We start from the raw sequence: 12,295 nt of genomic DNA, 5'->3' as shown, positions 1-12,295 counted from the left end.
AATTTGTACCCTATACACCAGTAGTTCAGTTCCTTAACTATATAAAATCAGTCTCGGCAAGAGTACCGTATATGGTGCACCTTATTGGAAATATCCGTCCATTAATTTTTAACATTAAAGCTAACCAGTCAGGAGCTTTAGGAGGAGGGGAAAGCTGTCCATTAACAAAGCTTTTATTAACAAAGTCTTTAGTATTTCCTTGTCATGTAATCCTGGAAACACCATTGTTATGAAAGCTGTTTTGAGCGTCTGTTATCAGCACTGAGCTCAGGCAGGTGACAGGATGGCTTTGCAGCCTGACACTTTTCTCCTGACATACTGCACATTAACGAATATAATCTAAAGTCGCTTAATTCCCATAAAACCCTGACGGTAATGCTGCACTGTAATCAGTTTTAAGAGTGGAGATTTAGATTATTACAAATGGCCATTGGTGATGGGTTATTTAAAGGCTAAGTTCACCTTTGGAACATGTAACATGTTCCAGCTCCTGCATCCCCACCCTCGGATCCCCCTCTCCCTGAGACAGCCTGTGGGTGACCCTCTCACCGCACCCAATGTCACAGTTTAAAACAGTGCGGCCATGTGGGGCTCTGTCCACAAGGCCGTGTCACTTATTCACAGAGTTCTGTAAATAAATGAACTACAACTACGGCTTAGTTGAACTACGGCTTAGAATGAACTGCAAGGCCACTGGTGAGCGTTCTGGTAGTTCATTGATTCCTCCTGCACTTCAGTAATTGCCTGACCGTATTGGAGGTACAGGCAGACAGTGTACTCAGAGTCCTGGCATTGCACTCACGATCAGCTGGTCACGGGTACAATGCTCTACAGGCACCAGTGTAAAACAATAATTAATGCACATTTTTTTTACTTAAAAAAAATGTGCTTATAATAATATTATTACTATTATTATTATTTTTTATAAAGGTGGACTTATCCTTTAAAGTAGGACTCCAGGTAAAAAAAAAAAAAAAAGATAATCACAGGATCCTAAATAAATGTCCCACGTATAATGCCTTCATTACATGGTAGTTACATGCATTACATTATAACCCATCCACACTGCTCCTGCTCCATTTGGCTTGCTGATTAGACAATGAAGGAGCCGAAACCTAATGATATTTACAGTGTGACTGACAGCACTGCTCAATGCAGTAGAATCCTGATTAGGCCAGGACGGATCCTCCCTCTCCTGCTGCTGTACAGGAAATTACAGAGAGCTAATAGACAATTCAAGTATCTATTCTATTTACAGTGAGGGGAAAAAAGTATTTGATACCCTGCTGATTTTGTACATTTGCCCACTGACAAAGAAATGATCAGTCTATAATTTTAATGGTAGGTTTATTTTAACAGTGAGAGACAGAATAACAACAAAAATATCCAGAAAAGCGCATTACAAAAAAGTTATACATTTATTTGCATTTTAATGAGTGAAAAAAGTATTTGATCCCCTATCAATCAGCAAGGTTTCTGGCTCCCAGGTGTCTTCTATACAGGTAACAAACTGAGATAGGGAGTGCTCTTAATCTCAGCTTGTTACCTGTATAAAAGACACCTGTCCACAGAAGCAATCAATCAATCACTCAGATTCCAATCTCTCCACCATGGCCAAGACCAAAGAGCTGTCCAAGGATGTCAGGGACAAGATTGTAGACCTACACAATGCTGGAATGTGCTACAAGACTATCGCCAAGCAGCTTGGTGAGGGGTTACAGTTGGTGTGATTATTTGCAAATGGAAGAAACATAAAATAACTATCAATCTCCCTCGGTCTGGGGCTCCATGCAAGATCTCACCTCGTGGAGTTTCAATGATCATGAGGATGTTGAGGAATCAGCCCAGAACTACACGGGAGAATCTTGTCAATGATCTCAAGGCGGCTGGGACCATAGTCACCAAGAAAACAATTGGTAACACACTACGCTGTGAAGGACTGAAATCCTGCAGCGCCTGCAAGGTCCCCCTGCTTAAGAAAGCACAGGTACAGGCCCATCTGAATGAAAGCGATCAGTGATACCGATATCCTTCCTTCTACTCCCGCTCAGCACTGCTGCAGTATTATTTTCCTGGATTTCCCTAGGGTGGAGCAATAGGTCTTGACGTCATCACGCATCAGCTGGCTGGCTGAAGCTGCGGCTGCTTTGAATTTTGTATCCCACTTGTGTTGGATGTCAGTGCTGATGGAAAATTGTCTTTGGAATATAAACTTTCTTGAGTACTACTCCATGAAGCCACTCTCTTCTATTCCATAAATTATACTTTTGCATGGAGTGTTCCCCTCAAAAGATCCAGGAAAATAATACTGTAGCAGTGCTGAGTAGGAGGAAGGATATCGGTATCGCTGATCACTTCATCTGTTGCTGAATCTACTCCTCCTGTGTGTGCTCGCATGATCTCTATAATTTGAGATCGACCTGATCTGGTAAGCGCCATTGTTTGCTTCAATTATTGAGAAACAAAACAAAATCCTTTTGATGGAAGTTTCTGTGTCCGGGTGCTACAACTCATAGCAGTTTATGGACTATATTGCATGGGATTGTTCTTTCTCAGAAATTGTCACTAAGTGTTTAATCACAATTACTAGTAGCGCATTGCTACATTGTTGGTAATACGTAATATATAATATCTTTTTTCACATCACCTTATTTTAGATTCATTTTTTTGGTTGCGCTTTTTTTTTTTTTTTTATACATTTCTTTGTGATTACCAACAAGGGTTTTGCCACCAAGTACTAAGTCATGTTTTGCGTAGGGGTCAAATGCTTATTTCACTCATTAAAATCTAAATCAATTTATAACTTTTTTGAAATGCGTTTTTCTGGATATTTTTGTTCTGTCTCTCACTGTTAAAATAAACCTACCATTCCAATTATAGACTGATCATTTCTTTGTCAGTGGGCAAATGTACAAAATCAGCAGGGGATCAAATACTTTTTTCCCTCACTGTATATGTTAAAAAAAAAACGATATATTTAATGTTAATGACTACTTTTAATTGATTAAAGGGCGTTTTTAATTTTTCAAATGGATGATTGTTCTGATGGATAATTTATAAACATTAGAGTTTTACCCACATGTCTGATGTACAGTAACAACATATTTTTTTTTTTTAATAGTTACCCTGAAGAATGCAGCAGAGTTGTTGGAGTTTGCTGCTTTGTATAATGCTGATCAGCTGAAGCTCTCCTGTTTCCAGTTCATAGGACTGAATGTAGCGGCTTTATTGGAAGCAAGGTACATATGCTATAATTTATTCATTGTTTTTCTAAATGCTATTATTTACAATTGCTTTCTATTGGAGTCCTGCACTTTTCATGGAAAAGCTTTTTCTGCATCCTAAAAGCCTGGATCTCTAAAAGGGTATGTCTGCACAAAACCGTTCACTTATGTATGTGTGCTAATGGAAAACCCACTCTGCCTATTTAAAGTGCAGTCAAGTGTGTATTTATGATTTACAGATGGCTGCAGATCACATTCATTAATTAATTCAGCTATAAGATATAAACAATATGTTCTTCAGTAGAAACATGCTTTTGCTGTTATGGTAATGAGTTTTTGTTTTCTTAGGTCATTGGATGTTTTGAGTGATGATGTCCTGAAAGACCTGGCAGATTCTTATAGAAAGATGGTGAGGAGAAAGTAAAGGTGTAGTTATGTGTCATTTCTGTGTGCATTGCATGTAGGGTGGATCTAATATTTTTTTTTGATGATTTTAAAGTATTATGAATGGCTGTGTGATAGTAATGTTTGTCTTATCAACCTTTTTAAAAGCAGAGGAGGGGAGTTGTAGACACAGATCTAACAGATATATGTGCATCATCTCTGCTTTTTGTTTATGTCCTAAATTGTTGATCGCTTTTTCCTTATTTTAGTATGATCGCTGCATTTTAATTCTATCATTTTCCTCTATTCTTCAGATTCCTGCCATGGACAAGAGATTTATTACACCATATTTGGACGGTCCTGATATAAGCACTTTAGAGGCAGAAGATAGTGAAAGCTTCATGTCCGTCAGAGAAGACAGTTTTTCTGAACAAGCCACCCCGTAAGCCGATCTTTTGGTTTTATTATGGCATTTGATCCAGTTTTTATATGTGCCTAAGGGTGAATTGGTGTTGCTGTATACTGCACCATATAATTAAATTCTATAGCTAGATAAAGCATGGATGGAGCAATCTGCAGTGCCAGCTACACATAGCTGCCTGAATATCCCAACAGTGACTGCATCCGATAGGAAGCACTCACTGTTTGGCTGATAATTTTTGGCTAAGTTGATTTTTTAAATTGACTTTGTGGAGTTGGGTGGTGCCAGCGGGATCACCTATGGCTCTAATTTTCACTAATTCAGCAGGAATTTACTGAAATTAAAGCAGTGTATGGCTATCTTAAGTTTTACTTCCCACCTTTCTTAATCCAATTAAGGCTTTAATCTTATTGTTTGTCATCAATCAGTAGTAACAGTCAGAAACAATGTTACCTGCAGAAAGTTTGATAAAGACCAGCTGTTAATATCCTATAAAGAGGGGATCACCTGCTGGCTAGACTATTTGTGCATGTAGATTTCCTTTAATGCTTAATACTATTTAATTGTTTTGGTCATTCCCAGATTTTCCCATAGTTCTCCAAACTTCTGTTCAGGTTTTTAATGAAGGTCTAAAAAATCTAGTTTGTAGCTCTTAAAGTATAACTAAATGAAGAGGGTTTAGAACACCTGTCAGATTTATATTGGACGGGAAATGAAGTGAAATCTCTCCAATGGGATACAGATAGCAAATATAAACCTTACTTATGAAGTTATAACCCTCCCTTGCTATATACAAAATGAAAAAATAAGTTTTGCCTTTAGTTCTTCTTTAATCTGAGTGTTTTTTTTTTTTTATCTTACAGATGTGTAAACTTTTTACATATACGTATCTGATTCATTCATGACAGTTTGTGATTAACATCATTATTTCTTAATGGTAAATTAAGGGACACAGGATGAAGAAATTCAGGTGCATTTGGTTATGCTGCCGCTTTCAGGAAATTGGACAGTGGCATGGCTGTAAGGACAGCTATATATATAGTCTCCCACTCCCATCATGCTTCAGTTTTTGCTAGTGTGCTACAAGAACAGGCATCTTCTCTCCTCTTAGAAAAGCAACGTCTTTTCATTACTTTTCCTCCTCGCAAGTTCCTTTAGGGGCTGTAGAGCCAGGGCTGTTTTCCACCTTTCCGGAGCAACTGATCCTATACCCCATGAGATTAAGAATCAGAGCCCACCTTCTGTAATGTGTCCTTGAGCATTGGGGTCTGCTCAGCTAGACGTCTGTATGTAAAATGTGAGTCATCTATACAGCACTTTACAGGTCCAGGGCTGTTGTGCATCCAACTTCACGTCCCTAAATATGCCTTAATGGGTGTGCCCACAGTACAGGTCAAGACCAGTGGAAACAGCCCTGAATCCTGCCTCTCTATCTTCAGTTTGCCTGTGTGGGAACCACATGACCTCTTAGGACCTTAGCTCCAATGGGCTTGTGCGTGTGTACATGTAGCCTGATGGTGCTTACATTGCTCTGACTGTGACACTGTTGTTCACACAGCTTGCAGTGGAAAAGGGCGCTATGCCGTGGTTGAATTTGTTACTCTAGCAGCTCTTTACTGTGGCCTATGCAGACTTTTTGGCCCTTCTGCTCCTGCACAAATCTCCTCCCGGGGCTCTCATAGGTGATGCATGCACCATTTTCGAGCCCTACTGCTACTGGCGATCCACAATCCTTTGGATGTTCACCTGGGCTCTCTGCTGCCCTACAGTGACCCTTCCTGCTCTTGCGGGCAATCCTTAGCTGTATACCTAGAATGGCAAATCATAAGCACAAGGGCAACAGTCTTGGGGGGCCTTGCTAGCTTACAGTCTTCTAATAGTGCCATGGGGTTTTGCAGTGTACTCCCTTAGAGACCTGACATTGATAACCCAGACCACTGTCCCTTGCTTGAGTTGCAACCATCCTTAGAGTCTTCCCTAACTCTTTCAGGGGTAACTCCCTCCTCCAGAAAAAATTTCTGTTACTGTGTATAAGTTAGGAAGAATTAGCACACTCAGAGTGCAAGGGCCACAAGGGTACTTCCATGCCCTCTTCTCTGGAGTCTTGGAGCTTTCCCTGGGGCTGCAGCTGCTTTTGCACAGGCAGATGAAGATCAAGAGGAGTCTACCCTATCCTCTGTCGCAGATGGAGGGGATACTGGACTTGGCCCACCTGGATCTCAACCTGGTTATGTCCGTTCTTCACAAACTGACCTTTGAACCTCGCAAGGATAATTCTCTGTTTGCCCTCACACAAGGCTGCCTGCTACAATTTGCAAGTCTGCCAGCTGGTTTTTGTTTCATGCGTTCGTTACAGTTTACCAAATGGATTTTCAGTTGTAAGGTTCTTCTAGTGGTTCTATTATCTCTGTGGGTTTTCATGGACCTGTTAGTTTTTTTTTCCCTGTTTTGCACACCCTTCACTTGGACTGCTTTTGGATGTTCCAAAGTACCTGAGATACATCATTCTGTGGCCCCTAATGTGCAATTAAGAATATAGGATTTTTCACCTACTGTAAAATCCTTTTCTTGGAGTATATTAAGGAACACAGGTCCTCCTGTTGTTCTTCTATCCTATTTTACTTCTTGTTATGAATATGTGAATACTTGAATACCCAATGGCTACTGGTTCACTTCAAGTTGGCACTCATCTACTGCTAGCTGACATGGGTTCTAACCCTTCCCCACTATAACCAAAACCAATGTTAAAGTTTATGTTCAGCCAAAACCTTTTTTTTTTTCTTCTTACATACCCAGTCGTGGATATTTTTCTACCATGCAAATGTCCATTGTTTCTAATTGCTCTTTCATTTCTACAGTTGTGTAATTTTTACTTGTTACAGTGCCCAGTTTTAGTCAGCTATATTTAAAATGTTTAAATTTCATTTGTGGCCTCATGTAGTTTATTGCAGGAGGCACGTTCATCGAGAGGTCTTGTAAACATAATCCTCTTTTATGAAGGCAAAAGTACTGATTATAGTGGATTATAAACCTGTTTTTACAAAATTTTGTGTGTTCTTAGAGAAACAATTTCCAAAAAAGCTAAAACTAAAGCCAAAAAGAAGCCAAGGAAGCGTTTGGACAGTTCCGGAGGATACAACCTTTCTGACATTATTCAAAGCCCACCTTCAACAGGTCTGTTTGCCATTTCCTGTATTTCGTCATTCGTCTCTACTATTCCTTTTCCTTTTCATGCTTTAATATGTAGTTTTAACTAAAAACCCTTTTACTGATCTGGACCTGTTTTTGCATTCCCCATGCCCCTTGAAATATACAGTGGAGGATTGGAATATCATTAAATTACCACTAAATGATAACATTTTCTGAAAGCAGAGAGACGTTCAAATTGGTATAGGAGTTAATTTTTGTATGTTCTATTAATTCCTGCAGATGTTTACCAAAGATATGTCTTCAATGCTTAAGATAGATCCTCAGTAAAGAAGCACTGTACCGGTTAAATGCTCCGTATTAAGCATGAGCGTGAGTTTGAAAATACCTTTCATAACCATGAAGTTGGTGATGTGTTAATAGCAGTGAACAAAGTAAAGTGTATGTCAGGACAAAGTAAAAAAACAAACCTATCCAGTACATCTCTGATATACATGCATATATTCCCATTTTTATTCCTTTCTAGACTCTGCAAGTACAGAAGAACACTTGCTTATCTGCCAAAAATGCGTAATTGAATCAAGAGAAATTGTGTCAGCCCTGTCTAGCTGTACTATTAGGCCCCTTTCACATGGACGGATAGAATGGTGCTTTTAGCTGCAGATTTTCTAGTTTTCTACCGCAGCTAAAAGCACACAATGCTTTCCTATGGCCCCATTCACACACTGCATTTAGCTGCGATTTAGTTACATGCGGTTCTGTGCGGATAGAAAAAATAGAATTGACTGCGTCCAGGAGCGATTTAGCGCAGCTATCTGCACATAACTGCAGGTAATCGCAGTGTACTATTTCTCCTGCGGATAGTAGGAAGAAGGAAAGAAAAGCAACAGGAAGCACATCAGAAATGTCAAGAATGTTCCAAACGCAGCTAAACGCAGCCACACGTAAACGCAGGTAATCTAACTGTACAAATGTAGCTGATCGCAGTGCCTGGAGTCTTGAATTTCACAGAACATATTATATGCTTTTACCTGCGGCAGAACAGCCGTCCGTGTGAAAGGCGCCTTACACTACTGAACCCCTCCCCTTCTCTTTTCTTTAGTCCATGATAGTAACTGGGTGGGCTGTATAGGTTTCTTGAGATGACACAGGAACAGTAAACAAGACCCAGTGCTGTTCTGAATTTCTGACAAGATCAAGGTTTTTTGTGCACTTATCAATCAGCTATAAAACGGTTTGAATTGCAAATTTAAAAAAGGAAAAAGAGAAATTAATTGTAATGGTTGACATGCTTTAAAGATTTATTAACTATGTTTCTCAAATAAATATATTTAACACCTTAATTTGATCATAGCTGAATATTGACACTTGGAGCCTGCAGTCAAATTTGCTTGACTTAAAGTAAACCTGTCTTTAAAGGAGAAGGCTGGACTTCTCCTATGGGTCACAGGTGTGCAATTCGTTTTGCACTCTTGTGACCCGTTTTCAGCAGAGAGTGGGCTGAAGTCCGCTCTCTGCTGACCTCACAAATTTCAGTCTAGGCACTGCATCATTACGGCAATGGAAGTCAGGATCCACCAGGTGCCTGGACTGACACCCTGCTCAGCATCTCAGTGAGCCGCTGAAATTCTGAGCCGGCCGCTCCCTGCCCCTCCACAGCCCAGCTCTCCAGTGAGCGTGGAGGGGCAGAGAGGAGAGATGCTGATTGATAGTCAGCAGCTCTTTGCTCGGGAAACTGTCAGAACCGAGCGATCAGGGCCAATCGTCCCTGTGCCCTTTCAGAAAGAGTGTCAGGGGTCCTGCAGCCTCATAGGACAGTCAGAGGAGAATGAAGACTTCTACTACAAGGTTAGACCAGACACTCATAGAAGTCATAAGACTGCTATATACTGTTGATGAGAAAAGGTATTATATTTACTAAAATAATTGCATTTCTATGTTCTTTCTACTGTGGAAGACCAGATATAGTGAATGCAGGGTCCTGGGTTTAGTAACACTTTATCTGGTAATTCAAAGTGAGTGTATGATGAAAAAATGCATAAGAGGTTCACTCCAATAAAAACCACTCTCTCCCAAAACTATATGCAAGTCTTTTTTTTTTCTGCAAGAGCCTGTCCCTCTTGCCCTCTAAGCATCTTTTTATTTTAATAGCCTTGTTGTTCAACATAGATCCTTGGTAGATAGAGCAAAGCTTATCTTTTACAGGAAACTTTCTTGTGATATCCACTTGTAACTGAAAAATGTGCATATATCTTCAGCTGCCTATAGCTCTTAATCTACTGATTGCTTTAATGTGGTTTTTCATGCGTGTAACCCCTGCTTATGTATATTTTCATCATATGCTCAGTTTGAATTGACCAGGATTGCAAATAAGTTTTTTGTTTATGCAGCATTTATAAGCATGCTATAATACAGTAATTATGTTTTGGTGGCACAGAGCTTTGCACATATATCTGCTACACTGTTGGTTTAAAGTGGTTCTAAAGGCAGAAAGTTTTTTCACCTTCATGCATATTCTATTCATGACGGTAAAAACTTTCTGCCAGCAGCTTCCCCACCAGACCCCTCCTTTTACTTACCAGAGCCCAATCTCAGTCCAGCGATGTACATGAGAGCCGAGGCTCTCTTGCTCTTGCTCTCCTCATTGGCTGAGACACAGCAGTGGGAGCCATTGGCTTCTGCTGCTATCAATCACAGCCAGTGAGGAGAAAGCGAGGCTGAGCTGCACTCCGTGTGTCTTATAGGTACACAGAGCCGACTCGGGAGCAAGCATGCACAAGTGCCCCCCCCCCAGCGAGCGGCTTACTATGGGGGCACTCGGGGGAGGAGCCCAGAGCACCTGCGAGGGAACCTAGAAGACGAGGAACAGGGCTGCTCTGTGCAAAACCACTGCACAGAGCAGGTAAGTAAGTATAACATGTTGTGTTTTTATTTTTTGTTATTCTTTCCTTTAGAATCACTTTAACGCTGATACAGTGGAATGCGTATATTTGTGTTTTACATTGATCAAAGTACACTTTTTTCCTAATTATAGGATATGAATGTACTCCTAGTTATTTGATTATTTTTCCCATACCATTACTGTGTCAGGTTTCTGTCTCTTCATGGTCTTGTACTTTATTTTTCATTGGCTATAATTGTGTATTTTCCTTTGATAGAGTAGAGTTCATGTTTTAGTGATAGAAAACACATTACATTTTGGCATGTTTTCTTTACAATCTGGATAATATTTCTGTAATGGCACTGTTCACTAAATAACAACGCGCTATCACCTGTGTTTTCCTGTGGTTATTGTATTTGGGCTCCTAAAGCAATATGTACCTTGAACAAGATTCAACACTTTTACCATGTTCTAGTTTACCAGTTTTGCCCTTTACAAGAATGTGATTAGCAATGTATTGCATCTGAAAGTTCCTAATCCTTACCCATAATGGGTCTATATGAGAATATGCAGTCTGCACAACTTATATATTATGTTTTTTTGAAGCATGATGGCATTAAATCAATTATATTGTCCCTGTATGGGATATCATTGATATACAGCATTCTACAGAGTTTCACATTCATCGTCTACTCTTTTACAGGACTACTCAAGTCAGAAAAAAACAATTCTGTTGAGTCACTACAGGACTTGCTGACTTCAGATTCTGAAGGAAGCTTTGCAGGTGCAAGTAGCCCAAGAGAATTGCAGTCACCTGACTTGACTGCCGCATTTAGTCCTGTGAAAAAGGAGGTATGTGAAGGTTTCTGCTTACCCTTGAAATTAATTATTCGTTTTCCTTTACTCCATAGGCATTTTTTTTATTACGTTTATGCCAGTATTAATATAAGGATAGAAACATTCGTGGTTTAGGGAACCATGATAAATAAAAGAAGATATGCTCCTGTAGCAATTGTTTCCTTTTCATAAAACAGAATTAATATAGCATATCTGTTGGCTTTTTTCCCTATAAATTCCTTGTCTGCGTTTACTTTTGAAAGTGTTCCCCAGCTGCACTGACACATTCGCTGTTCTATATGTTCCCCCTGTGCGCTATGGAGTCCCCTTTATTTGCATGCTCTTGCTCTGTACTAAACTGTGCCTGAAGCGCTCTGAGCACAGCACACATAGCGTGAGAGGGTGAAGCCGCTGTTGACCACTTTAAGTTATATGCAATAAATGAATGCATCCACACACCATACAGCATGGTAGAACATTTGCCTTCTTCCATTCCTGTAGTATTTCCTTCAACGTGGTCCTGGTTGGCCCCTCTTCATACTGGGCAAGCAAACCTTATCTCCTTTAATTCCTTTAGATAGCTGTACTAATGGCAACCTCCAGTGCGGCTTGCCCATTGATGTTGAAGGAAAATGTGCTTTAATTGAGGGGGATACAAGCATATGAAAGACTAATCATTCAATCTGGTTCTCCCCATTAGGATATTAAATAGTCCCACTTCTCCAATTAAGTGGTTCTAAAGTCTTAAGGTTTTTTACCTTAATGCATTCTATGCATTAAGGTGAAAAACCTTCTGTGCTGCAAAATACCCCCAGCCACCCCCTTATACTTACCTGAGCCCAATCCAATCCAGCGATGTGCATGAGAGCAGCGGCTCTTGCCACGGTCTCCCTCCTCCCTGGGCGGATTGATAGCAGCAGAAGCCATTGGCTCAGGGGACGTGGCCAAACTTCCCACTCTGTGTCAATAGACGCAGACAGGGTAGCTCGGGAGCAAGCACGCATGGGTGCCCCCATTTAAAACCGCTTTCCATGGGGGCACTTACTGAAGAGGAGGAGCCTAGAGCGCTGACGGGGGACCCCAGAAGAAGGGAATCAAATTTGCTCGTTGAAAAACCATTGCACAGAGCAGGTAAGTATACCATGTTTATTTTAATAAAAAGCTTTAATGTTGCTTTAACTAAAGAGGTATATAGCTTTTACATTTTACAGGATCAGTTAAAAAATGCATCCAAAATATGAAAAAAAGCATTTATGGTTTTTCTTCTCTGTTGCCATATGTCTTGGCAATTGCTCCAGGAAAATAGTTTTTACTGTGAGTAATTTGATTGGCCTACTGATCACATAATCCTGCGTTGCACTGAATGGAAGTTGGTATATGAGCATAGTCGTTTAATGGCAT

At 40.2% G+C, this 12,295-nt stretch overlaps 1 protein-coding gene across 1 annotated transcript in view; it reads left to right on the top strand.

Moving 5' to 3' along the window:
- The window catches only part of IBTK (inhibitor of Bruton tyrosine kinase), a 164,125-nt gene that overhangs the window by 103,279 nt on the left and 48,551 nt on the right, over positions 1 to 12,295 (top strand). Inside the window, exons 18-22 of the mRNA XM_073626859.1 lie at positions 3,122 to 3,239; positions 3,573 to 3,633; positions 3,923 to 4,050; positions 7,091 to 7,203; positions 10,761 to 10,909. Of these exons, the coding sequence (XP_073482960.1) occupies positions 3,122 to 3,239; positions 3,573 to 3,633; positions 3,923 to 4,050; positions 7,091 to 7,203; positions 10,761 to 10,909 (569 nt within the window). The remainder of the gene's footprint in view (positions 1 to 3,121; positions 3,240 to 3,572; positions 3,634 to 3,922; positions 4,051 to 7,090; positions 7,204 to 10,760; positions 10,910 to 12,295) is intronic.

The sequence above is a fragment of the Aquarana catesbeiana genome, linkage group LG04 (assembly GCF_042186555.1).
Source record: "Aquarana catesbeiana isolate 2022-GZ linkage group LG04, ASM4218655v1, whole genome shotgun sequence".
NCBI lineage: Eukaryota > Metazoa > Chordata > Amphibia > Anura > Ranidae > Aquarana > Aquarana catesbeiana.
The sequence above is the reverse complement of the archived record's forward strand: the minus strand, read 5'-3'. Positions and strand labels throughout refer to the sequence as shown.